The sequence below is a fragment of the Tilletiaria anomala genome (genome assembly GCF_000711695.1).
Source record: "Tilletiaria anomala UBC 951 chromosome Unknown K437scaffold_43, whole genome shotgun sequence".
NCBI lineage: Eukaryota > Fungi > Basidiomycota > Exobasidiomycetes > Georgefischeriales > Tilletiariaceae > Tilletiaria > Tilletiaria anomala.
In genome coordinates this window covers 18,978-42,101 of record NW_013546979.1, presented here as the reverse complement: position 1 = coordinate 42,101, position 23,124 = coordinate 18,978, and the positions used below count along the sequence as shown (strand labels likewise).

Here is a 23,124-nt window from a genome sequence, read left to right as displayed (position 1 = left end):
GGCATCTTACTAATCAAACGCTTTTTTGGTCGAAGGTCAATCATCCCTTGGTACCCGTGCACTATACCCCTGGCAACACGCTGCGGAGCCGCCCCGTTGGTGCCTGCGACACAACGGGTTTTGCGGGACCGGAGCGTTATCGACTATGTACCACAGGCTCGAAGCTGCTATACATCCCCAGGTGCGTTCGATTGCAGTGTCCCCAAGTAGACGCTGGCAATGCCATCCTCTCCCTACTCAGAGATCGGGTCTGACTACTACATAGCATTTGATTTATGAGGTGAAAGCAAGTGCAATACTGAGCTCCTCTCCGTGCTTGCGAAGAGGCCGGATGCTATCTCCAGTGTGAGATGTGGAGGGAGGGGGCTATCGGTCTCGCCTGTTTCCGCTGCAGTATCGGCACGTAGTTGAGGTACTAGTTTCTGCATTCTACAGGCTGTCTGTTGTATGCTCCTTACTATACGCGCGTTGCCCCAGCATGTGCGCCGAACGAAGGAAATGTTCTTCTCCAGCTCAGGGCGGGCCAGAAGAGACGATGAGCTACTGGACGCGTCGTACCGTTCACTGTCTGTTCAACTTGTTGGCTTGGAAAAGAGTACTGGCCTCTTCTTTACCCATGCGAAGGAAGGTATAGCAGACGTTGGCCACATGCGGAGACCAAGCTCCTGCAGATGCCACTCCTTCCAACTATGCAAGAGAGCCCCAGAGCCCCCCCCCACCCGGTGAGGGGAGTTTGAATCCTCTTAACCGTCGCGCTCGCCGCGGAACGCGCACTTTTCTCCTCACTTTTAATCCCCGGGTCCAGATATATACACGTTGCCAAATAACAAAACACACAAGAAAACAGCCATAGGGGTCAGAAAGTGTTTTCGGCGATAGGCCAAGTGAATCTTTCTACGAGCGCGTTTGCGTTGTATTCTACGAGCTTGTCACACATTGGCAAAGCCAGCCTTGGCGGCGATCCGAATGGTGACAATATGGTTTGTACCGCGAGAGCCTATCTAATTTACCGCACTCTTGACTGTGGAGTATGGGTGCTTGCTGGGCTGGACATGTACCGGACGGGCGCTACCAAGCATGGCACTGTGCTGTGCACAGTGCCGAGCAGCTGCATGAATTGCAGAACGCGCGTACAAGAAAAGAAAGAAAGAAATCGGCTGCTACAGCGCCGCGTCGCCAGAGGGTTGAAACTAAAAGCCAAGACGGGCCGGCGCGTGGTGGGCAGGCGCTGGTGCGCAGTAGTGTAACATATAGTAATCGAGACTCTGCTGTGGCCTGAAGGCAGTGTACAAGCAAAGACTCAACTGGGGCCGCGATTGGAGTGACAGGCGCCCCATCTTCTTTACAAGCTCACTCACACACCTTGCTCCCCAGCCGATACATCTTGGCCCAGGCTGAACCAGAAGAGGAGCACAGGGTAAGGCATCGCTGGCGGCAAAGGGTACGGACAAGGGGAGATGGTCTTCGGCATCGGCAGTGGTAAGAAGGCCAACGCGGCGGCGGCGGCCTCGCCAGCGTTGGAGCGCGACGGCGGCACTACCACCACCACCACACTGGCAGCCAAGACCAGCAGCGCCCCCTCGCCTTCCTCTGCTCCTTCCAACCAAGAACCAAAACAGCAGCATGCCACTGGCATCGACACTGGCCCGCGCCACGGGGGAAACATGGCCGACGCAGCTGCCGCCGTTAACCCGTCGCCGCGCCATGGTCTCGCAGCGCTATGGCGCAGGATCAAGGAGATCGATCTCGACCCCGAGACAGCGTTTCGTAAGAAGCGCCCCCCGCCCTGCGCTCGGAGCGTCTATTTCAACGAGCCCCTACCTGCCGAGGCGTTTCAAGCCAAGAACGGCAGGATCAAGCCCGAGTGGCAGTTTGCATGTAACCAGGTCCTCACTGCCAAGTACACGCTGTACAACTTCATCTTCAAGAACCTGCTCGAGCAATTCCGGCGTGTGGCCAATCTTTTCTTCCTGCGTGAGTACACCCTTCGGCTGGGTGTGGAATAGTGAGCTGCTTGCTTTGATTTGGTGGCTTATCACGTCATTGCTCCAACTCCACGTGCAGTGCTCGTCATTCTGCAGTTCTTCCCCAAATTCCAGACCATCTCGCCAGGTATCGCCATGCTTCCCCTGCTCGCCGTTCTGGCCATCACAGCCTTGAAGGACGGGTACGAGGACGTCAAGCGGCACCAGTCTGACCGGCAAATCAACCGTCTCCGCGTCAAGGCGCTAGTCGGCGGCGGCTGGACCAACCCGAATGTGATGGAAGGCAAAGCACGCAGCCTGACTTCCACCTGGACGTCCTTCTACTTCAACTACCTCGGCGGCAAGAATAGGCAGAGCAAGCGCATTGCCGGTGTGGGCGGCGCCGACGGATGGGCGAGCGAGAGCAGACTCAGTCTCGCCTCGCAGCAAACAAACGACGACAACGGCACCGACGCGGCCGTCGCGATGGGGGGCGGGGGCATGGTGGGGGCCCCTGGCGGCGGCGGCGCTCCGCTGGCGCCAATCATCTCGCGCGCCGAGTCTAACATCGACGGGCGCAGCATCGCGTCCGAGCGCTATCGGATCCGGCGCACCACCTCTCGCGCGCAGTCCGCGTTCGAGAGCGAGTACGAAGCCGGCCCAGACGGGCGCATGATGCGCCGCGGCAAGCCGATGACCGAGGAGCAGGAGCGGGAGTACTGGAGCAAGAAGGCTGCACGCTGGAAGCGCAAGAACTGGGAGGACCTCGCCGTCGGCGACTTTGTTCTGCTCGAGAACAACGACCCGATTCCCGCGGACATTCTTATCTGCGCGACGAGCGAGGAGGAGGACACTTGCTTCATCGAGACCAAGAACCTTGACGGCGAGACCAACCTCAAGAGCCGCCACGCCGTACCCGAGCTGGCGCACCTGCGCACGGCGGACGAGTGTGCGCACGCCAACCTGCGAGTCGACGTCGAGCCACAGGACACGAACATGTACCGTCTTAACGGGAGCATCGTCATCACCGACCGCTTCGGCCGCGACGGCCTGCCGCTCAAGTGCCCCGTCACACTCAACGAGATCCTCCTGCGTGGCTGCAACCTGCGTAACACCAAATGGGTCATCGGCATGGTCCTTCTCACCGGCGTCGACACGAAGATCATTGCCAACTCGGGCAACACACCATCAAAGCGCAGCAAGGTCGAGCGCCAGATGAACCCGATGGTGTACGTCAACCTCTCCATCCTAGCCATCGTCTGCATCATCTGCGCGATCGTCGATTCGCTGCTGGAGGTCTACTACTTCGACCGCTCGGCCTACTGGGAGTTCCGTGCGATATACAGCAACGACAACCCGCGTCTAAACGGGCTCGTCACGTTCGGCAACGGGCTGATCACGTTCCAGAACATCGTCCCCATCTCATTATACATCTCCATCGAAGCTGTCCGCACGATCCAGGCCTACTTCATTTTTGACGACTACGATATCTACTACGAAAAGACCAAGCGTAGGACCACCGCCCGCTCCTGGAACCTCTCCGACGACCTTGGTCAGATCCAGTACATCTTTTCCGATAAGACCGGCACGCTCACACAGAACCTCATGATCTTCCGCGAGTGCCACATCGCCAGCGAGACGTACAGCGGCGACGAGCCGTTCGGAGGAGGCGATAAGCCCGCTGCTGCGCGCTTGTTTGAGAAGGCGTCTGCGGCGGCGCTCTCCGCGATGGAAAAGGAAAGCGACTCGGCCAGCTCGGCCGGGTTCGGCAAGATGAGCGGTAGCAGCGGCAGCAACAACAACGGCAGCAGCAGCGGCGGCGGCCGCAAGCGCGTCAAGCCAGCCAATCACGATATTCCGCCGTTCGCGGACGCCAAGCTTGCTGCGCACCTCAAGGACAGCAGGAGCGAGCAGGCCAAGGCGCTCGGTCTATTCTTCCGAACCCTCGCTCTGTGCCACACGGCACTGACCGAGGAGGACGAGAAGGGGCAAATCGTGTACAAGGCGCAAAGCCCAGACGAGCAGGCGCTCGTCCAGGCTGCGGCTGAGGCCGGCTTCGTCTTCCTCAACAAAGAGCGCAACGTCCTCAGCCTCCAGACCCCCGACTCGGTCGAGCCGGAGCAGTATGAGCTGATCACTGTGCTCGAGTTCAGCTCGGCACGCAAGCGCATGGGCGTCATCGTCCGCCGGCTCTCCGACAAGCAGATTCTTCTCCTCGCCAAGGGCGCCGACAGCGTCATCTTTGAGCGCTGCGCCCCCGGCCAGGACGAGCGAAAAGACAAGACGGACGACGCGCTCGAGGAGTTTGCCAACAAGGGCTTGCGCACGCTCTGCCTCGCGTACAAGGAGCTCGCCCTGGATGCCTACGAGGCATGGGCCGTCGAGTACCAGGAGGCCAGCGTCGCGCTCGAACGGCGTGAGGAGCGCATGGAGGAGCTCGCCAGCGCGCTCGAGCGCGATTACGTCCTGCTCGGCGCGACAGCGATCGAGGACAGGCTGCAGGACGGCGTGCCAGAGACCATTGCTGACCTCAAGCGAGCTGGCATTAACGTCTGGGTCGCGACGGGTGACAAGCTCGAGACTGCGATCGCCATCGGCTACTCGACTATGCTGCTCGCCAAGGACATGAACCTGATCGTCGTCCGCGGCGGCGGATACGGCGAGCCCAACTCGGCGTACGAGCAGCTGCGTAAGGCCGTGGAGCAATTCTTTGGCGGCGAAGAGACGCTGCAACAGATGGCGCACCAGCCACCCGACTGGGACTTTGAGGGACAGCCCGACGACAGCGAGCGGCCCAACCTGCGTCGCCATGCCCGCAACTCGACCGTCAGCGCCAACTCGCTGGTCGGCGAGGGAAACGGCGAGCGCTCGGGCGGCTATGCGCTTGTCATCGACGGCACGGCCCTCGGCCATGCGCTCGCGGAGGACTTCAGCAAGGACCTCCTCCTGCGCATCTCCACACAGTGCAAGGCCGTCCTCTGCTGCCGTGTCAGTCCCCTCCAGAAGGCTCTCATCGTCAGGCTCATCAAGGACGGCCTTGGCGTCATGACCCTCGCAATCGGCGATGGTGCCAATGACGTGTCCATGATCCAGGTGCGTGTCGGCATTGCCGAGCTGCTGTCGATGATCAGCGACTGACCACTACTGCATGTGATTTGATTTTGATGCTGTGCAGGCTGCCCACGTCGGTGTCGGTATCGCAGGCGAGGAGGGTCTTCAGGCCGTCAACTCTTCAGATTATGCCATCGCACAGTTCCGCTTCCTCAAGCGGCTGTTGCTCGTGCACGGCCACTGGTCATACTACCGCAACGGCACCATGATCGTCAACTTCTTCTACAAGGAGATCATCAATATTGGCTATCTCTTCTGGTTCCAGATTCACTGCGCCTGGTCCACAACGCAAGCCCTCGATTACGTCTACCTGCTTCTCTGGAACGCCTTCTGGACACTCGCCGCCGTCATCGGTGTTGGCGTTTTTGATCGCAACATCGACGATCGTGTCCTCATGGAGGTGCCAGAGCTCTACAAGCGTAGTCGTAAAGGCAGCTACTTTGGCCTCAGGCTCTTCCTGATCTACATGCTCGACGGGCTGTGGCAGTCGGCGGTGCTCTACTTCTTTTACGCGTACATGTATGACACGACCACCCCACGCACCGACGGCTACTCGATCGACCTGTATGAGTGGACTACCGCCATGGCCATCGCGTCGGTCCTCATTGCCAATCTGTTTACCGGATTGGCCGCTCGAGCATGGACGTGGTGGATCTTTGCGGCCGTCTGGTTTGGACCGGCCCTCTTCTTCGTCTTCGCCCCCATCTATGCCGCCTTCAATCCAGACATGATTTGGACCTACTCATGGGGCAATAACTACCTTCTCTACCGATCAGCATACTTCTGGTTCTCGGGACCTCTCTGCATGGTGGCCTCGCTTCTTCCTCGGTACCTGTGGATGCTATATCGGACGAATTACCTCCCGACGGACATCGACATTCTGCGGTACGTCCACAAGGTCGATAATAAGCACGACTTTGTCCGCGATCCGTACATGCCTGGGCGTCACCCTACAGAGGAGTACATCATCCCACTGCCTACCCACAGTCGCAACGCTTCCGTTGCATCCGATACAGACGGGGTGCACGAGACGCACGCTTTGCGGCCAATTCAGAGTCGCGCGAGCAGCACCCACTTTGACATGCTCACGGGCGAAGCACGACCGAATCGTGGCTACAACTTCAGCGCAGAAGACTTGTCGCCCAAGCCACAGAAGAAGGCGCATCGCCGCTTATCCATCCGTGACAAGCTGCTCCCTGTCTCGATCAAGAAGACGCTCAGGCGAAAACGCTTGTCAACTGTCGAGCAAAAGCACGAAGAAGAGGAAGAGGCGGCGGCGGCAGAGCGGGTGCCGGAGCCGGAGCGCCAGCAAATGGCAGACAGTGGACATGGTCATGACATTGAAGCGGCGCAGCTGCGGAGATCGTTCTCACATTTGCAAGAGGAGATCATCTACGAGCCAGAAGAGCAGCAAGGGGACACGCCTCAAGAGCACATCCAGCCATCATCTCCGACAGCAGCAGGCTCGACCGCGCATACAGATGGGGTGACAACATCACCGGCTGCGCGCTTTCCGACAAGCTTTATGTCCCTACCGACGGGCCCATCAGCGTACGGGGGTTTTACACAATCACCCGTTTCGTGGTCCACTGCTGAACAGCTGGCGCGGAGTGGCTCTCTCCACTCACGGCAACATACCGCTGATACATCGCAGTTCTCGTATGGAACGGCTCAAGATGATAGTCTCGTCTCCGCGGAGGATGAATTTTCTCCACCTTCCCAAGAGCCCTCGGGAACTACAGGCGTTCGGCAATGATGCGGCTCCAGAGCTAGGGCGGCCCATTTCGCTTTTACAGCCCCTATAGATATTATTTGTAATGCTATCTCGATTGATCGTGCATGAAGATACAAGGATTGCTTTGCAATGCGTGTGGGGAGTGAATGTTTAAAGAATCTTGACTGTTTATATAAGTGCCCATCTCGAACGTGCAAAAGTGAGTGTGCATTCACCGAGGGTACTGGCCTCCAGCGTTGTAATTTTGGTAATTGTAGGTCTCTCCGTTGTTGTCAGGATGGGGCGGGTGTCCACGATGGTTAGAAGGACCGCCTCGGAATGGGGGGTGCGCCATGTAACCCTGCTGACCTTGCGCCGCGTAGCTATAAGCGGTTGGGTTCATCATATACTGTTGCTGCTGCTGCTGTTGGATCAAGGCAGCGGCAGCGGCAGCGGCAGCATACTGCTGTTCTTGCAAATCCACTCCACTGCCCTGCCCCTGAGCTTGTTGCATCATGCCCATTTGCTGTTGGATCTGCATCTGTAGCTGCATCTGGTAGGCGAACATGGTGTTGACATGGCCCTGACCTTGGCCATGGCCAGGACTGTGATTGCCAGGAGCGCCATGAAATGACAATGGAATGTGTTGGCGCTGGTCAGAGGGCGGCTGACCATGTGTATAGGGTACCGTGCCAAATTGCTGTTGCTGCTGCGGTGACCGCAGTGTATTAGGCGCGGCGTAGGTCGGTCGGCCGCGGACAGAATCTGCAACGTGCATGCCGCGCCCGCGACCACGGCCGCGTCCTCGCTGCGAAGACCCGTCGTGAGGAGCCTGGGAAGAAGGGCCGGCGTGGCTGTTCGGCGGCGGATTCTGTTGATTGTGCTGCAGTACCGGAGCTCCGATGTCCGCGTTACCCGCATCCTCGTAGGGAAGGGGTGCGCGTCGCTGAGGTGCAGGACCTCCTATGCATATTGGCCGAGGGTGCTGGTGGTAACCATCGACCAGCGCATCTGGTGCATTGTTTGGCCTCAAACGCTTGGCGTTACGCGCTCCAACGTCATCCTCACCTGAGCCCCTCGTTTTCCCTCCTTTCTTGGCGCCTGCGCCGCCTGCTCTGTCCGCCTTCTTCTGCTGCTTCCATCTGACCTCTTCCTCATCATCACTGAACTCGCGCTCTTCGTCCCCGATCTCTTCGTCGAATACGTTGCTCGCGTCACTTCCTTTTGGCAGCAGCTTGAGCATGCGCGTCAGCACATATGTGGAGTGTGAGGGGAGGTAGTACACCTTGAGACCTTTTGTTGGCACAGCCAGAGGCTGCATTGCAGCGGCGGTATTGACGTTGTCGGGTGCTGGCTGTACCGGTGGAAGTAAAAGGGAATAGAAAGGCTGCTGTACGCTGCCAAAGGTCTCAAAAACCTGCAGAACGTCAATGATTCTAAACGTCAGCATTGGTTGGCTTGCTTCTACTGGGTTACTAATTTTTCTCACCGAGCCAAGTACCTTGCCGTCTTCAAGGCAAAGCACGCTGCCCGTGTCCAGCACGGCATAAACCTCCTTGACCTGACCTTGTGTATGTGGCGGGGGGGCTTGATGGCCATTATTGCTGTATGCCTGGGCGTAGCCGCCCGTTTCTTGTTGCCATGGTTGCGGCTGTTGCTGTTCAGGAGCCGTGACAGCTCCGCCTCCCCTCTGCAGATCTTGCTCGATGACGCAGACGCTACCATCAACGACAGAGTGCACAACACCGATGTACTTGATTTCTCCCTTCAGCTCTGCAGGGACCTGTTTGAAAGGCAAGCTATTGGCAGCACCGACAGCGGCAGAAATTGGCGTCTCGTTCTTCGTCGTCGGGCCATAGCCGCCTTTGCCACCCGCGCCGGGCCGACCACTCCCTTCTTCATCGTCATCTTCGCCATCGTCCTCCTCTAGCATTTGGGAGATGATGGCCTTCGTACGCTTGTATGATGCATCGGATGATGAATCCGATTCACTGCTGCTGCTGCTGTCATCGCTGCTGCTGCTATCAGAGTCCGAGTCGAAACCGGCCTCGGATGGATATGACTTGCTCAAAGCTCCTACCTCCCCTTGCCCCTCGGTTGTGTCCTCCGCCTCACCTGCCTGCTTAGCCTCAGCAATACCAGCTGTTTCTTCTCCTGGAGGGCCAACAAAGGAAAAAGCTTCATTTGGAGCTGGAGCGTTGGGTCCAGCTTCGCCCGCTTCCACTTGCTGCCATGCTGCATCTGAAGATTTCCGCGAGGCGACTGGCAACGACTGAACAACAGGAGCAGTGGCAGTTGGCGATATACTCTCAGCATCCACATGCTTCTCTTCCATCGTATCTAACTTGGATGCATCCTTGACCTTTTCAGCGCCAGCACTGCGATCCGGTGCGCCATTCGCCTTTGTCCGCTCTTCCTCCGAAAGCTGGCTCTGTTGTTGCTGTTGTCGTTGTTGTATCTCCAACTTCACTTCCATCTTTGCCTGGTGTAGCTTCTCCGGGTCGGTCGTGACCGCAATGCCACCCATCTTCTTAGGATTATTGCCCCAGAGACGCGAAGCGATTGCGTGAGTCGCATCGGGCATGGCGGCGATACCCGGACGCGGGCTTGTGCCTGTGGCGAGAGCGCCCCATTCGAAAGAAATTTGCTTCTCCGTAAGAGCAGGTTTGATTGGCAATGTCGTTTTTGCAATCGCTTGAACATCTCCATTTGAGATAGCATTGGATTTCGATGGAGCCAGATCAATACTTGTTGGGCTAGCCGGGGCCGAAGGGGTAGTCTGTTCCTGCGCGTTCTCTGCCTCTCCAATATTGCCATTTGCACCTTCTTTTGCCTTTACTATCGCTTCTGATGAGCCCATCCTTGTCTGTGCAGTTGCCGCTTTGGTGAGCATCGCATCTTGCACTCGTTTCCGCAGTTCCTGCAGAGTTGGCTCTCTTTTCGCTATATCTCGCATCTGCACTCGTGGCTCTGTGCTGGGCAGAACGGTGGATTGCAACGAAACCTCCTGATTCTGATTTTCTGAAGCTGATGGAACTGAAGTAGCAGGGACAGAATGGGTGACCAGACCGAGGTCTGCCACTGTCGGCTGTGACGGCGCTTGAGGGAGGTTGTTGAGCAATTGTGACGCTGATAATGAAGGCAGTTGCACGTCTGCTGCTCCCGCTTCCGAATTTCTGGTTGTAGGACCTGAGATCTCTGGTTCTTCACTCTGCTGTGGTTCGGTTTGTACCTGTGTTTTTGCTGTCCAGATCTCTTCCTGCGCTGCAGACTGCAGCTCAATTTCCCCGAACCCAGAGGCAACGTCTCGCCCCTCGGGGGACTTCGTCTGCATTTCCGACTGTGGTACTGTGGTCGACCGCTCATCGGACGAATGAAAAGCATCTGTCCAACCAGCATCCTGCAAATTCTGCAGGGCATCACCATCACGCACGGTGTTGGGCTGACGCGGCGGCTGCTCCGCTGAAGTCGAGGGAGCAGGGGGAGGTGAGCCGACCATCTTAGCGAAGGTCGATGTTTGATGCGCAGATACGTGATGCGGCACAGTTCACAGCGCAGAAAGTAGCGGAGGCAATCCCTTCGGTCAGTCACAAGTTCCTTTGCAATGCCTGATGAAGGCCAATCAAATCACTTGCTGCGCCAGATGGGTCCCCCATGTCCGCGGTCATGGTGATTGCTGATCACTCTCAGCTGTTCGAAGATGCAGGTTGTGATCCAAAATCTGGGCAGTCGGCAGAATTCTCTTTTCCGAGTTCCGGGTGTTCATTCGCGTTCTACATGTTATCGCCCGGACCGGACGCAGATCCCGGCTCCGGAATTAGGAGTAGATAGACCTTGTTGACCCGTCCCAGTCAGGCAGAATCATGGAAGATGGACCATGATCCTTCTATACATTGCGCACGTCAACCTTTCCCGCTTCATGCTGACCTGGAGGCTCCGGTGGGCGAATCACGGGAGAGATGCGACCGACTCGGATCGCCATGTCTTGCATCGCGAGCTCAAGCCGTCGCGCGGCAGCGTGCTGCTCGTCGGCGCTTCTTCGCCCACGTCCTACCTATCGGGAGCCAGTCGCCATCACTCTGACACGCCCCGACGCGAGTGTAGCACGAGGTCCCGGGCCGACATCTCGATGCGTATCTTTGCGGCATCTATGTAGCTCATCGCGGGCCTCGAGAGCGTCTCTGGCGTCAAAGCGGATGAACGCATCCAAGCCAGCATTCCAGCTCGAGCATGCCGCGAGTGGCACGCGTCTACGTCCATCTGCTGACGGGCGGGGGATACTTGTCAAGCAGATATCGCACCCCGACTTGCCTCCGGTAGAAGTCTCCTACGCCTGGCTCCTGGACTCCGATCAGAGTAAGCACAACATACACCCTACCACGAGCCAAAAATTCTTTCACTCGAGTGATGCGGTCCATGCGGTTGAAGGCGTGAAGGATCAAGCGCTAGACCTGTACGTGCATTCTCAAAAATGTATTCGAATTGCCTTGCTGATAAGCACTCAATCATCGAACAGGCGGACACCGCCGTATATTGAGCAAGATACGCTCGTCTTGACTCTGAGCCCGGACATTCAAATTACCAACGCATTTTCGCAGACATTTTGCGCGCCGTCGACGGCTACTTCACGCACTGCTATTCCAACTATGGCTTCACCGCGCGAAATCCGCATTCCTCTACCTCTTCTTCGAGCTCACACGGACGCGGCGGCGTATGATGTCTGGCATGCAGACGTTCTTGGGCTCGCGCAGCCGTGGCTCTCCGCCTCTCTGGCAGGCGCCAAGGACGGCAGTGCCGGACCGTTGCTGATTGACTGGAATCAAATCGGCTTGCCTGAAAGCGAGCTCCAGCGACACCTCACAGATACGATGATTCCAGTATCGGCAGGAGGCGAAGGGAGCATTGCTTCTGCCGAAACGACAAAGCGGCTCGCAGCTCTCCACACACTCACATACACGCTCCTGCGTGACGGCCTTGCATTCGTAACGTCCGTGCCAACGCAAACAACCGCCTCGGTCCCGTTCAATACCGCAAATCAGAACGGCGGGAACATGAAAGAACGAAAAGTCGCAATGCTTTACCATGTCGCTCGCCTACTTGGAGAGATACGCGCTACATTCTACGGCCCTGCTCTCTGGGACGTGCGCTCGATGCGACAGTCCAAGAACATAGCCAACACCAACTCGGATCTTGGCTTCCACGCAGACCTGTGCTACTTTGCGAATCCACCACGGTTTCAGTTCCTGCACATGCTCAGGAACCAAGTGCAAGGGGGAAAGAGTCTCTTTGTCGATGGCTTTGCGGTCGCAAAGGAGATGTGGCGGAAGCACAGGGACGAATTCATGGCACTTGCCACTGTCAGTCATCTTCCCTTCCATGACCATTGTCCGTTTTGTTGCTGAGGCCTAGTCCACATTCGTGCTCCGCAGACACCCGTCTCCTTTCACTACAACAACGACGGAAGATACTACCGCTTCGCCCATCCGACAATCGAGCTCGCGCAACCATACCAAGGCTTTGCATCTTCTTCGACAGCATCGTTCCCGCACTTACCAGCCGGCAAGACAGCGTGCCTCACCCCGCCCATCGCATCGTCAAATTCATCTTCAAATCAACACGAAGACGCCGAAGACCCAATGCCGCGTCTCGTAGCGATCAACTACTCACCGCCTTTCCAATCTCCCTTACCGCTACACCCTTCACCATCACCACCGAGCGGCGGCAGAGGCGCAGACAGCCCGCTCTTCCGTCGCGCGCTCTCGACGTTTGCGCGACTGACACACGACGTGCGCTTTGCCCACGTGCGACAAATGTCGCCTGGCGAGTGCGTCATCTTCGACAATCGTCGGGTATTGCACTCGCGAACTGGGTTCGAGTGGGACGAGAACGAGGAGGCTTGTACCAGCGGTGGCGGCGGCGGCGAGTTAGACCAAGTGAGGCGATGGCTCAAAGGTTGCTATGTTGAAGGCGATGCGGTCTGGAGCACGTACAGAGTGCTAAGTGCACATATCCAGGCTCTGAAGCAGCGGGAATGATGAGCGAGACAGATGAATGTAACCAACGGTATTGCGTTTACGAATGCATATATAATGTATTACAATTGAAGTTATTCGAAAGCGAAGGGACAAACTGTGCGAATGCGGAGCTTTACGTGCATGGTGGGTGAAATCGGGTATTGTATTAGTATCACCAGTGAAGCAGTCAAACCCTGGTTGGATGAAAGATTCTGCAACATGAAATTTCCTAGAGAGTAAAAAGGAAGCGCAAGTCGCGCACGCTTAAGCGGCCCATAGCGCTATCATCCTTGCCTATGGCTGCTTCGATCATGGCGCTCTTCTTGTTCTGTAGCTCGATGATACGAGCCTCGATGCTGTTCTCGATGATCATGCGCTTCACAATGATCGGGCGATGCTGGCCGAGACGGTGAATTCTGACCGCAAGAGAAGGGTTGAACACATCGATCAATCAAGCATCCTGCGGAGAGGGTGTATGACCTGGAGCACTCACCGGTCCATGGCTTGCACTTCAACCGAGGGGTTCCACCAGGGATCCATGAGAAAGACACGTGACGCTTCAGTCAGGTTGAGCGCAACACCGCCCGCCTTGAGCGAGACGAGGAAAACGGTGACGTGCGGGTTGTTCATGAAGTGCTTGATGGTCTTGTCGCGCGCTTCGGGCGACATGTTCCCCTCCAGGCGGCAAATAGAGAAGCCGGCGCGCTGCAGACGGAAAGCGATGAGGTCGAGGAAATTGACAAACTGGCTGAAGACGAGCGATTTGATCGTCTTGTCCTCTGAGCGCAGCGAGGTCAGCTCTTCGACGAGCGCCTCAATCTTCGTTGAAGAACGCCACTTGTCCATGTTCAACCGGCCGACGATGCCCTGTCTAGCAGAGCAGAGGCCGGCCGGCGCGTCAATCGCCTCCTGTTCCAGGTCGATGGAGAGCGTAGCATGGCAGTAAGGGCAGTCGTGACAACCAGCACCAGCTCCAAGGTCCGTCTCGAGGTACTGGCGCATGCATTCGCGACAGAAGACGTGCTTGCATTTCGACATGATCGGGTCCTCAGCGACGTCAGTGCAGATCTTGCACACCCTGTTCTCAACACCTGCTTCGTCCGACAGGAGGTTTTGTTGAAGGCCCGTGTTGGAGCGCAGAACGAGATCCGGGTGGTTGGACATGAGGCGCATCCTCGTCAGGAGCGTGACTGGCGCATGGCAACAAAAATGAGAAAGAACAATCAGCCTGGTTCAATTTCTCTTTTCCTCAAGCAGGTGCACACTCACAGATATTGCTATAGTTGTTAAGCACCGTACCCTGGTCAAGGTACGTGGAGAACTTGCGTGTGATGTCCTTGTACAGCGACTCGTACAGGTCTTCCTCCTCCTCGTTGAACATATCGCGTCTCACCTCGACCGTGCGCGGCGGCAGGCCCATATCGTCCGCGCGTTCGAGCTTCGTACGGCGTAGCATCAGGCGCTCGAGCAGGATGCGTAAACGTCCAAAAGCATCTTTACCCTCGCCAACCTCCATGCCACCGCGCTGGATCGGCTTGAGGATCTCGTTGTTCCAGAAGCATGTGTGATGCATTGGCGTGTGGCCACACGCCTCGCAGCTGCGGCGGTCCGGGAAGTTCCAGTGGAGCGATTTGCACTCGCACTTTAGGCAGTAATAGTATGCGAACGGATCGCCCCCAAGAAAACGGATCATCGAGTAGAGCTCGCCAACGCGGTTCTGCAGCGGTGTGCCGGAGAGGCACCAACGATAGTCGCCTTCGAGCTCAAAAGACGCCTTCGCAACGTTCGTTGCGCGCTCTTTGATATTATGTGCTTCGTCTAGCACGATTCGGTGCCAGTGGATCGTGTGTAGCGCGCTGTCCTCCTTTATGATCTCTCCTTTGCGTCGCCAGCCTTTGACTTGCTTACTGAACGCTCGTTCTAGTGTTTGGTAGCTTGTAAGGACGACATCGTACTTTTTTAGCTCCTTGACACTGTTCATCTTGTTTTGCCCGTGCCAAATGAGCACCTTCATGCCGTGCGTGTACTTTTCGATCTCGTTCCTCCATTGAACGATCGCGACTGTCGGCGCAATGACGAGCGCGGAGCCCTTCTTTTGATCGTAGTCGGAGAGGAAGAGACTGATCATCTGGATGGTCTTGCCCATGCCCATCTCGTCGGCCAAGATACCGCCTTTCCACTCGCTCTTCTCTTGCTCAACAAGCCAGTTGACACCCTCAAGCTGGAAAGGCAGGAGCTTGATTGTGAGCCCCTTCGGCTGCGGCCCTGCAACTGGCGTACGCGTCGGCAGCTCTTTCATGTCTTCCCACAAATGCCTTAGCTCAGGATGGTGCGCGTTCAGCTTGATGCGAACCTTTTCGTACTGAAGGTCAGAATGATAGCCAAGTGTCAGTTTGGTGCATGCATGAACGCGGCAAGCAAGAAAACGTACATGTGACACAGTGATCTTCTGCTTGCGCTTCGCCTCGCGCAACTCTCGCTTGATCCTCTTTTCGCGCTGCTTGGCCGTTTCGTACTGCTGCTCTTCCTGCATGCTGCCGCGGGCGGGGCCAGAATTTGCAGTCGTGCTGGGTCCGATTTGGTCTTCGCCTTCGCCTTCGCCTTCGTCATCATCTTCGACTACAAACCCGCCTTCACTTGCTGATGCGGCGGGAACAGCACGTCCATATCTTTTCTGGGCGCGCTCAAACGCTATTATCTCGGCGATAGGATCGTCGGAATCTTCGTCGTCATCACAGACATCGCTGGTAAGCACGCTTCCAGTGACCGAGTCTGTATCGTCATAATCGTCAATCTCGAGAACCTCAGGCTTATCCCCCAACGCTGGCTCCAATTTTCTGAACCTCGAAGAGGATCTTTCGGCGCTTCCCTTGTTTCGTTTACTTGGCGGAGGAGCGACAACTTTCTCAATCGTAGGTATATCCGAAAGGTCCGAATCAGATGACAATTCTCGCTTCTTTCCCTTGCCATTATCCTTTCCCGCGGCCTTCCTCTTGTTGCCGCTTGGCAGCCCCTTGCCGGCTGAGCGGGACGACAAGTCTGCAAGTGTGGGACGCTTGGGGGTCAAGCTCGTTTCTGAGGCCTGCATCCTACGGTGATCAGTAGTGGAGGATGACGCTGGGGTCATTGCTTCTGGCACATCAGAGAGCATTGAGTCATCTTCGCTCTCCAGGATCTGGAACGAGAAAGGGTAGGTCAAAACCGTACGTGTCTATTGGGATTAAGCACCAGCTACATATTTGCAAACTCACGATAACGTGTTGCCCACCATCCTTAAATCTGCGCTTGTGGTCCAGGTCTTTGGAAATGTCATGGATATCTTTGCTTAGAAAACCCAGTCCATCATTCTCGTCTTCTTCTTTCATAATGCTGCCGCTCTCAGCCGACGTGGCCGGTGTGACGCTTCCGCTGAGACTGCAGGTGCTTGTGGCAGCCCTGCTGACCGAAGCGCTGCTCCGCGTACTCCTCGGTGCGTTGCTATGCAGGGTGGTCGTGGCGCTGGAGGCTTTGGGTGGAGAAGGTGTCTCATTGACTTGGCGCGAAGCGCGCATGGAAAGACGTGAGGAGCGACGGCCCAGCATGTTGATGATGGGGTTTTGGGATCGCGGGGAACAGGGGCGGTCGCACGGTGGCCCGCAGGTGTCACAACTCGTCGCGGCCAAGGAAGACAAGGCTCGAGAATCTCCGTACGGCTTGGCGGGGGATTACACTGTTGATCAACTACGAGCGTCTACGCGTGAACCCAGCCCTCCCATGCCGATGGGTCTCATATAGGAGACCAGATACGAGAAGAGTGGGTGGCCAAAAGATACCTGCTTGCTGCCTTGAACGCACCGCCTTGAGCCAAAAAAAAGAAAGGTGTGAGTCGTTTAACTTCTCACTGGGGCGGAACGAGTGACGCGTGCTGCTGTCATCCAGTGCCGTTTCCCTTCCACACTTCTGGCTCAGAGCCGCCAACACGTGACGCGACATGACTGCAGATGAAGGAGCTGTGCTGGATGCTGCCCATGGGAGCATCCGCTTCTGCTTCAGCTCATCGATAACGGGAGCTGATTGCAGCGTGGACCGCGCCTCGCTCGACCGACCCTCATCTTGGCGTGACAGAAGGTAAACCGCTCTGAAAACAACCAGTTGTCGTCTGATCGTTGCGCCCCATTACAGCCGCAGCCAGACTACTCACCCTCTCAAGTCAGCCAGACGAGCGAGCCACCCAGTCAAGAAGAAGTAACATCTCAACACGATGCCGCGTAAGAAGGCAGAGCAATTGTCCGAGTACGCGGAAGCAGCCAACGGCGGCGCAGGCGCAGAAGATTCCTCCTACTCGGGCAAACAAGCGGCCGAAGTCGAGACGCTCGGCATGGACAATTTTGAACTGCCCAAGTCTCAAGTCGCAAAGTTGGCCAAGAGCGTGGTGCGTGGAGAAATACTGCCGCGCTTGGAATGTCTTGCTCGACACGCTGACTTCCCTCTTGTGCTGATCAATTCTAAGATGCCCGCCAACGTGCAGCTCCGCAAGGATGTCCAGACGGCCCTGATCAAATCAGCGACAGTCTTCATCAACTATCTTTGTGTGTTCTCTCAAATACACCTATACATTTGGCCTATGCCTGAGAGTACCAGAGCTAATACGACCAACGCATCAATTGATTTATACTTACGTTCTGACTACCAGCTGCAGCCGCACAAGATCGCTCGAATGAGAACGGCCGCAAAACTGTTACCGGGCAAGACGTGCTGCTCGCTGTGCAGGAGATCGACATGCCGGAGGAGATGTTCACAGCTCTCACGAAGCAGCTTCAAGGTATGAGTGGCTGTCTTTCCGAGGCTGTTCAATTGTTTCATCATCTGAGCATGCTCTTTCCCCGATCTTCAATTGGTTCTTTCCTCTCCCACAGCACAACAAAAGCTGCAGAAGACAAAACGCGCGGCCGCAAAGGTGAAAGCAGCAGACAAGGCATCCACATCGGACGACGTCGAAGGCGGCGCCAGCAAGAAGAAGGGGAAGAAAGCAATCGGCTCGGCGGAAGTCCGCGGAGACTCGATGCTGGTGGACGGTGAAGAGGAGGACGAGCAGGAGGAGGACGAGGGGGATATTGAAGAACAAGAGGAGGACGAGGAAGAGGAAGAGGAAGAAGGGAATGATATTGATGATGCTGACGACCAGGAAGCAGAGGAGGACTTGGTCGAAGGAGCGCTATTGCCAAATAATCGCGGCGTGGGGCAATCGCAAGACTGACTGCATAATGAAGCAGAGCATCTCGCACCTCGCATTGACTTTAAGTGTATCATACATCACACAACAGCACTCTTTTAATATTTGAGGCCTTCAAAGCAGCCCGCACGGCAGCGCCAAAATTTCCAGCCCGGTCGTCTTGCGCTCGGAACCAGCACCTCTGGTCTCTTCCTCAACGATCTTTTGCGCCGTCTCGGTGGCCCTCGCAACGCAATCATTCACGCTCACACCGGTGTAACTAGCGCCTACGAGCGCCAGTCTGCCCTTCCATGGTGCCTCTTGGCCGTGGTATCCATCGAGAATGGCGCGGTGAAGCTTCGCCATGCGCACAGGGTGCCCGACAGTGTACCACGGTATGCAGTCCGACTGCATGCGTGCTACTATGAGCGTCGAAGGATCGTCCAGCATCTCATGCGGCACATCTAGGTAGCGCACGACAGCCGCTTTAGCGCCTTCTATGAGCGCCTTTTGACTTGGAAGCTGATCGCGTGGTAAATCTTGCCAGTGCGCACCGCCCATCATGACCGTTAGCTTTGTTGGCGTTCTTGCGCTCGTGCTGCCACCAAGCGGCACGTCCTGAGCCGGCAGTGAGTCGCTGTCGAATACAACGCCCAGTATGCCGTCTTTGTTTTCATTCACGGAACGCGGGACGAGGAAGCCGAAGCCTTCAACTTTTAACAGGCGCTTCCGATCGCCCAGCAGCCAGGATGGAATGGCGATGTTGACGACCCCAACATTTGCAGACGCTCCTCCTGTCAAGTATTGCTCCGGGAGCGCAGGCGACAAAAGTGCATTGAGTGTCGCTGCTGGAAGGCTGGACACTACGCGATCGCAGACAATGGTACCGGAAGATGTTTTGACCTGTTATAAAATGGAACTAAGATTAACTCGCCTCCGAACAAAGTGCACGTAGATAGAATAAGATTCACCGCCACGCATCCGTCGTCTGCGATTCGCAAAGCAGAGCAAGATGTGTTTGTGAGGACCTGAACATTTTCTGCAGCCCCAAGCGCCTCTCCTATTGCTCGAGGTAGCTCTTGCATGCCTTCAGGGAAGGAATAGACGCTGATCTGCTTCATCTCGTTGACAACCTGTTTACCAAGCTTCTCCTGCGCCCTTTCGAGCGCTTCTCGCTCCTGGGCTTTCAGTGCGATCTGCTCAGGACCGGGTGGCCGATGCCTGCTGTTGAGTCTCGGCGGAAGCAAGAACCTTCGTAGGAGACCTCCATGTACTTTCTCGGTCTCCCAAAGAAAGCCTAGGATGGACCGCACGCTGAGTCGACGGATGTCGCCGGCGTAGATGCCGTGCATAACGGCAGAGACGATGTTGTGCGCAAGCTTTGTGCCACCACGCACTCTCCGCGTAAGGAAGCCTTCAACAGATTCGTCTTCCAGCAGCTCTCTCCGTGCCCATCGGTGCTTCTCGCCTGGCGACTCAGACTTGGGCCGTTGGAAGCGGGACGGTGCGTTGAATTCCCGCAGCAACTCGCCGATCACGCCTTTCATCACTGGCAGGCGGAACATGCTCGGCAAAGCGGTTAGACTGGAAGGCAATTGATTGAGGAGGTCAGGGTACCAGATGAAACGGTTACGCGCGGAGGCGGCAGTCTTGGGAACGAGGAGCATGCGATCCCAGATGCCAAGTGATCGCACCTGCTCGATGAAGTGCGCGTTGAACGAATTAGATGTGCGAAGGCAAATAAAGACAGCCATGTATTCTTCGAGAGACTACGCACAAGGTCTAACATGACCAGACCGCTATACCCAGTCGGCCGTATGCTTCGTGGCCCACCTTCCAGCAATACCGCTTCTTCTTGTATCTCTGTAGAGCCTGCTGGCGGTGTCAGTCGTCGCCTTTCAGACTGGATCCATCCTCCCAGTCGGTTTTCTTTTTCCACAAGGATGACTTTCTTGCCCTTCGGCAAAGACCGCGACAGATGCAGCGCAGATGCCAGTCCCGAGATACCGCCACCAAGGACGACAATCGTATCCGTCTTGGCGAGCAGCCGCTGGCTGCATGAGAGGTGTCTTCTTAGACGGCATGACTGAGCTGTCAACCAGCCGCGCCGTGGATGCAGCTGCCGTAATGCAAGCGCAAGTTCGGGAGGCGACCGGCTCATGATGCCTCAGCGGTGTGACAACAGCGCGAAAATTTGCCCTTGGCAGCCGAGATCATAGCACGTACATACGTCGCCTCGCCATACAGGAGGTTCAAGCGTTCATGAGCCCCTTGCCACCTGGGCGTTGGACGAGAAAGTCATTTTGGTGATGCAAGCGGCCAATGCTTATATAACCTTTGTAAACCCAGCCTCCTGCTTCGTTCTCCTGCTGGTTCCGAGCAGCAGACCGCCAACGTCCCCCAAGCCCGTCCTTCATCCAAAGGCCTTCTTGACATTGACGAGCCTGGTTGTTAGGCAGCAGTCACCCAGCCAAGAGCCTGCATCGCTTCATCATGTCGTTCCTCGTAAGTATCAGCATAGCTCGATGGCCCGACGTCGCCGGCAACGTCGCCTGGGCGCGGGATGTACCGCCAAGTCCTTGTCACCTCAATCCGATGGCTTACTCGCGAACACTCTTCCTCTCTTTCCCTTTTGCCCCCTTTCGCGCGTACCAACCTGGACGCTCGCTTTGCTTGCCCGATATGCATTTATTGTCTTGCATTTCGGACAGGACGGTATCACACTCGCCAAGTATGTCAAGCAGAGCCCGGCTCTGATGCGCATGGTCCGCCCGGTGGCCAACGCATACGCCAACTGGGCCGGCCACAGGCAACGTGGCCTTAAGTACGATGACCTGGTGATGGAGGAGAACCCAGAGACCCAAAAGGTGAGCTTCCATCGTTGAAAGGGGCCTTTGATGGCATATAGAAGGAACGGTTTTGGTGGGCTGTAGCAACTGGCTTTTTCCACCTCGGAAAAACCTGTCCATGAGCCGTGGGACGGACGCCGGTATTGATCTTGGACGAGAATGATGGCATGCGCAAATTCGTTATGTTGAGCTTCGAATTAACAAACTCGGTTGACGTACGCATGGCTAAGCTACGTGCAGCAATCCGTACACCCGCTGGCTCTTCTCGCATATGAGTTCACCGGCGCCAACTGCTGACTCCTGCCTCTTCCCCTTTTCAGGCAATTTCACGCCTGTCTCAGCGTGAAGCATACGACCGCGCATTCCGCATGCGTCAAGCATCTCAGCTCTCCGTCTTGCAGCGCGAGCTGCCCAAGGACAAGTGGCTTAAGCCTGAGCAGGTGAGGTGTTTCGGGTCCTCTCTGCCGCGGTGAAACCGAAGAGCGGAAACTGACGTCTGGTCCGGCATCCCACTCTCGATCTATAACATGAAGGACATTCGGTACCTCACACCTCTCATTGAGGAGGCGAAGAAGGAGGCTGCGGAGAGGTCAGCCTGGGACACTGTCAGGGTCAAGAAGTAGATCATTTCTCGGGCTTTTTGGTGCTACAAGCGGTGCAATCGCTCTTGACCGGGGCCTCGCCTGCATTTGGCGCCTCATGTATGGAACAGAGGCGCATAGCATCTCTCGCAATGCACAAGCGTTGAGAGGGTCGCCGCGCTTGCGTGCAAACATACCTTCCTGCACGATCTGTGATTACTAGATGGAACATTGCAAGCGCATTCACAGGCTCCTTTTATCACAACGAAGGGCGGGCCCCGCTGCAAGCATTCGTTCTCACCCAGCGGTGTCTACTAACTGAAAGGCTTTCCAGCGGTCCCTGGTAACTGACACTCGTTAATGCGGTAACTCAAATCTCTGCCTGCGAAATCCGCCTTGAGCTTCCGCCGCTGTCGCGAGCAGTCTAGGAGCATTGAGCCTCTGCGCTGGTCTCTGTGGCTTTGCTTGGAGCGCTTTGTCTCCTGGCTTTGACGGTCACCTGTAGTCGCCCGCGCCTGGGCGCAAGGAATCGACGGAAGCCGAGCTGCTTGCTCCATGCTGCGCCGTATACACGGCAAGCGACAAGATGCGCCCCCAGAGCCTGCGAACGATTTTCGTATGACTCTCGTGGAGGAGAGTGTGTCTTGTACACTGCGCTATGTGCAAGGTACATTGCGCGCAGAGCCCCAAGATGGCGTAGTGATGGGAAAAGTCGCTAAGCCCCTGATACATTTACGCTATGATCTGAGAATGGCCCATTCATCACGCGATGCACGGCATTCACAGGGACGCTCGCGACTGGGCGTGGCTGCTGGCAAGGGTGGCATATGGCCATTCACGCGAAGTGAACGAGAACGGAGCAGCGCGAGTCACGTTCCATGACTGAAGTACACTGAACTGCACTGTGCCGCTCCGCTCCAGGTTCACTCTCTCAACATGTTGATGCATATGCTTCAGGTAAAGTGCGCCCCTCTGGTTTTTAGCATGTGGTGCACGCTTGCCCTTTCATCTTTCTGCATGATGTTCTGATCATATCTCTCCCAGTTCCCACCCATTCTATATACCTATCGCATGTGGATGCCGCTGGGCAGCGGGATCCTGGAGGCCCGAATGGGCACGCTGCCAGTGCTCCGCCGCAGAGCACAGACAAATGAACTGGTGAGGGTCGGCAGGTTTGGCGCATACGTACGGTCTCTCCTCATAACAGCCCGTGACCTCCTCGTCGCCAGTCTCGGTGGGAAACAGAAAAAATAGGAAAAGACACGGCAGACCAGTGAAATATGTACTTGAAGGCGGTGAGGTGGCCAAGATAGAAGAGTCGACTGTCGAAGGAGAGGCCTGGAAGAACGTCATGGTACACTGTTCATACAGCTGCAGCGCCTCTGCTCTCTCGCGCCACTCTCGCCTTTTGCCAGCTTCGGCTGCCTTGTTATGGTAACTAGCAATAACTCAATCAGCATGGCGCTTGCCTCCTTTTGGCCCTTGCACAAAGTTGCAATCGCTCCCCAACCAGCAGCAGCCGGCGGCAACTCGGTGTAGAGATCCCTTGAAATTCTCCGGTCCGCGCGAACCATTGGTCATCCAACCAGCCTCATGAGCCCACAGGGCAGCATGAGGCATGGCGATTTTGATTTGTAATTGTACATACATACCTATGTCGACTTGCCGCAGGACTGATAGGCTAATGGGACGAGAACAAG

At 56.4% G+C, this 23,124-nt stretch overlaps 8 protein-coding genes across 8 annotated transcripts; 5 read left to right on the top strand and 3 right to left on the bottom strand.

Moving 5' to 3' along the window:
• Window positions 1-1,664: 1,664 nt before the first annotated feature.
• Window positions 1,665-6,831, top strand: K437DRAFT_224309 (phospholipid-translocating P-type ATPase; the record flags this gene model as incomplete). Its single annotated transcript, XM_013387683.1, has 3 exons — window positions 1,665-1,974; window positions 2,065-5,057; window positions 5,140-6,831. 3 exons carry the CDS (start codon window positions 1,665-1,667, stop codon window positions 6,829-6,831), a joined length of 4,995 nt encoding a protein of 1,664 aa, XP_013243137.1.
• Window positions 6,832-6,903: 72 nt separating this feature from the next.
• On the bottom strand, window positions 6,904-10,288 carry K437DRAFT_294582 (uncharacterized protein; the record flags this gene model as incomplete). Its single annotated transcript, XM_013387682.1, has 3 exons — window positions 6,904-8,206; window positions 8,279-10,198; window positions 10,223-10,288. The coding sequence occupies 3 exons, from the start codon at window positions 10,286-10,288 to the stop codon at window positions 7,022-7,024; spliced, it is 3,171 nt and encodes a 1,056-aa protein (XP_013243136.1). The 3' UTR covers window positions 6,904-7,021.
• Window positions 10,289-10,711: 423 nt separating this feature from the next.
• On the top strand, window positions 10,712-12,846 carry K437DRAFT_256614 (Clavaminate synthase-like protein). Its single transcript, XM_013387681.1, has 3 exons — window positions 10,712-11,242; window positions 11,306-12,146; window positions 12,219-12,846. Exons 1-3 carry the CDS (start codon window positions 10,986-10,988, stop codon window positions 12,822-12,824), a joined length of 1,704 nt encoding a protein of 567 aa, XP_013243135.1. The 5' UTR covers window positions 10,712-10,985; the 3' UTR covers window positions 12,825-12,846.
• Window positions 12,847-13,032: 186 nt separating this feature from the next.
• On the bottom strand, window positions 13,033-15,336 carry K437DRAFT_224319 (uncharacterized protein; the record flags this gene model as incomplete). Its single annotated transcript, XM_013387680.1, has 4 exons — window positions 13,033-13,219; window positions 13,297-13,993; window positions 14,073-15,165; window positions 15,235-15,336. The coding sequence occupies 4 exons, from the start codon at window positions 15,334-15,336 to the stop codon at window positions 13,033-13,035; spliced, it is 2,079 nt and encodes a 692-aa protein (XP_013243134.1).
• Window positions 15,337-15,909: 573 nt separating this feature from the next.
• K437DRAFT_256612 (uncharacterized protein) lies at window positions 15,910-16,592 on the top strand. The gene has a single exon (XM_013387679.1). The coding sequence runs from the start codon at window positions 16,170-16,172 to the stop codon at window positions 16,575-16,577; it is 408 nt and encodes a 135-aa protein (XP_013243133.1). The 5' UTR covers window positions 15,910-16,169; the 3' UTR covers window positions 16,578-16,592.
• A 276-nt stretch (window positions 16,593-16,868) lies between these two features.
• On the top strand, window positions 16,869-18,112 carry K437DRAFT_256611 (histone-fold-containing protein). The gene is made up of 4 exons (XM_013387678.1): window positions 16,869-17,214; window positions 17,293-17,371; window positions 17,476-17,604; window positions 17,699-18,112. The coding sequence occupies exons 1-4, from the start codon at window positions 17,044-17,046 to the stop codon at window positions 18,037-18,039; spliced, it is 720 nt and encodes a 239-aa protein (XP_013243132.1). The 5' UTR covers window positions 16,869-17,043; the 3' UTR covers window positions 18,040-18,112.
• K437DRAFT_256609 (Protoporphyrinogen oxidase) lies at window positions 18,068-20,263 on the bottom strand. The gene is made up of 3 exons (XM_013387677.1): window positions 19,772-20,263; window positions 18,966-19,688; window positions 18,068-18,897 (listed from the first exon to the last, which is right to left on the bottom strand). Exons 1-3 carry the CDS (start codon window positions 20,153-20,155, stop codon window positions 18,130-18,132), a joined length of 1,875 nt encoding a protein of 624 aa, XP_013243131.1. The 5' UTR covers window positions 20,156-20,263; the 3' UTR covers window positions 18,068-18,129.
• Window positions 20,264-20,393: 130 nt separating this feature from the next.
• K437DRAFT_256607 (putative ubiquinol--cytochrome-c reductase) lies at window positions 20,394-21,684 on the top strand. Its single transcript, XM_013387676.1, has 4 exons — window positions 20,394-20,499; window positions 20,706-20,861; window positions 21,164-21,283; window positions 21,377-21,684. Exons 1-4 carry the CDS (start codon window positions 20,488-20,490, stop codon window positions 21,464-21,466), a joined length of 378 nt encoding a protein of 125 aa, XP_013243130.1. The 5' UTR covers window positions 20,394-20,487; the 3' UTR covers window positions 21,467-21,684.
• Window positions 21,685-23,124: the final 1,440 nt, after the last annotated feature.

Bases quoted from the DNA above. Each gene is read 5' to 3' on its own strand.
- K437DRAFT_256612 (XM_013387679.1), top strand. From the start codon at position 16,170: ATGCTGCCGCTCTCAGCCGACGTGGCCGGTGTGACGCTTCCGCTGAGA.
- K437DRAFT_256611 (XM_013387678.1), top strand. From the start codon at position 17,044: ATGCCGCGTAAGAAGGCAGAGCAATTGTCCGAGTACGCGGAAGCAGCC. The intron at 17,372-17,475 runs GTGTGTTCTCTC...TCTGACTACCAG, and splicing joins AGTCTTCATCAACTATCTTT to CTGCAGCCGCACAAGATCGC. The intron at 17,605-17,698 runs GTATGAGTGGCT...CCTCTCCCACAG, and splicing joins TCTCACGAAGCAGCTTCAAG to CACAACAAAAGCTGCAGAAG.
- K437DRAFT_256614 (XM_013387681.1), top strand. From the start codon at position 10,986: ATGAACGCATCCAAGCCAGCATTCCAGCTCGAGCATGCCGCGAGTGGC. The intron at 11,243-11,305 runs GTACGTGCATTC...ATCATCGAACAG, and splicing joins AAGGATCAAGCGCTAGACCT to GCGGACACCGCCGTATATTG. The intron at 12,147-12,218 runs GTCAGTCATCTT...CGTGCTCCGCAG, and splicing joins AATTCATGGCACTTGCCACT to ACACCCGTCTCCTTTCACTA.
- K437DRAFT_256609 (XM_013387677.1), bottom strand. From the start codon at position 20,155: ATGAGCCGGTCGCCTCCCGAACTTGCGCTTGCATTACGGCAGCTGCAT. The intron at 19,689-19,771 runs GTGCGTAGTCTC...TTCATCGAGCAG, and splicing joins GTCTGGTCATGTTAGACCTT to GTGCGATCACTTGGCATCTG. The intron at 18,898-18,965 runs GTGAATCTTATT...ATTTTATAACAG, and splicing joins CAGACGACGGATGCGTGGCG to GTCAAAACATCTTCCGGTAC.
- K437DRAFT_256607 (XM_013387676.1), top strand. The intron at 20,862-21,163 runs GTGAGCTTCCAT...TCCCCTTTTCAG, and splicing joins AGAACCCAGAGACCCAAAAG to GCAATTTCACGCCTGTCTCA. The intron at 21,284-21,376 runs GTGAGGTGTTTC...TATAACATGAAG, and splicing joins AGTGGCTTAAGCCTGAGCAG to GACATTCGGTACCTCACACC.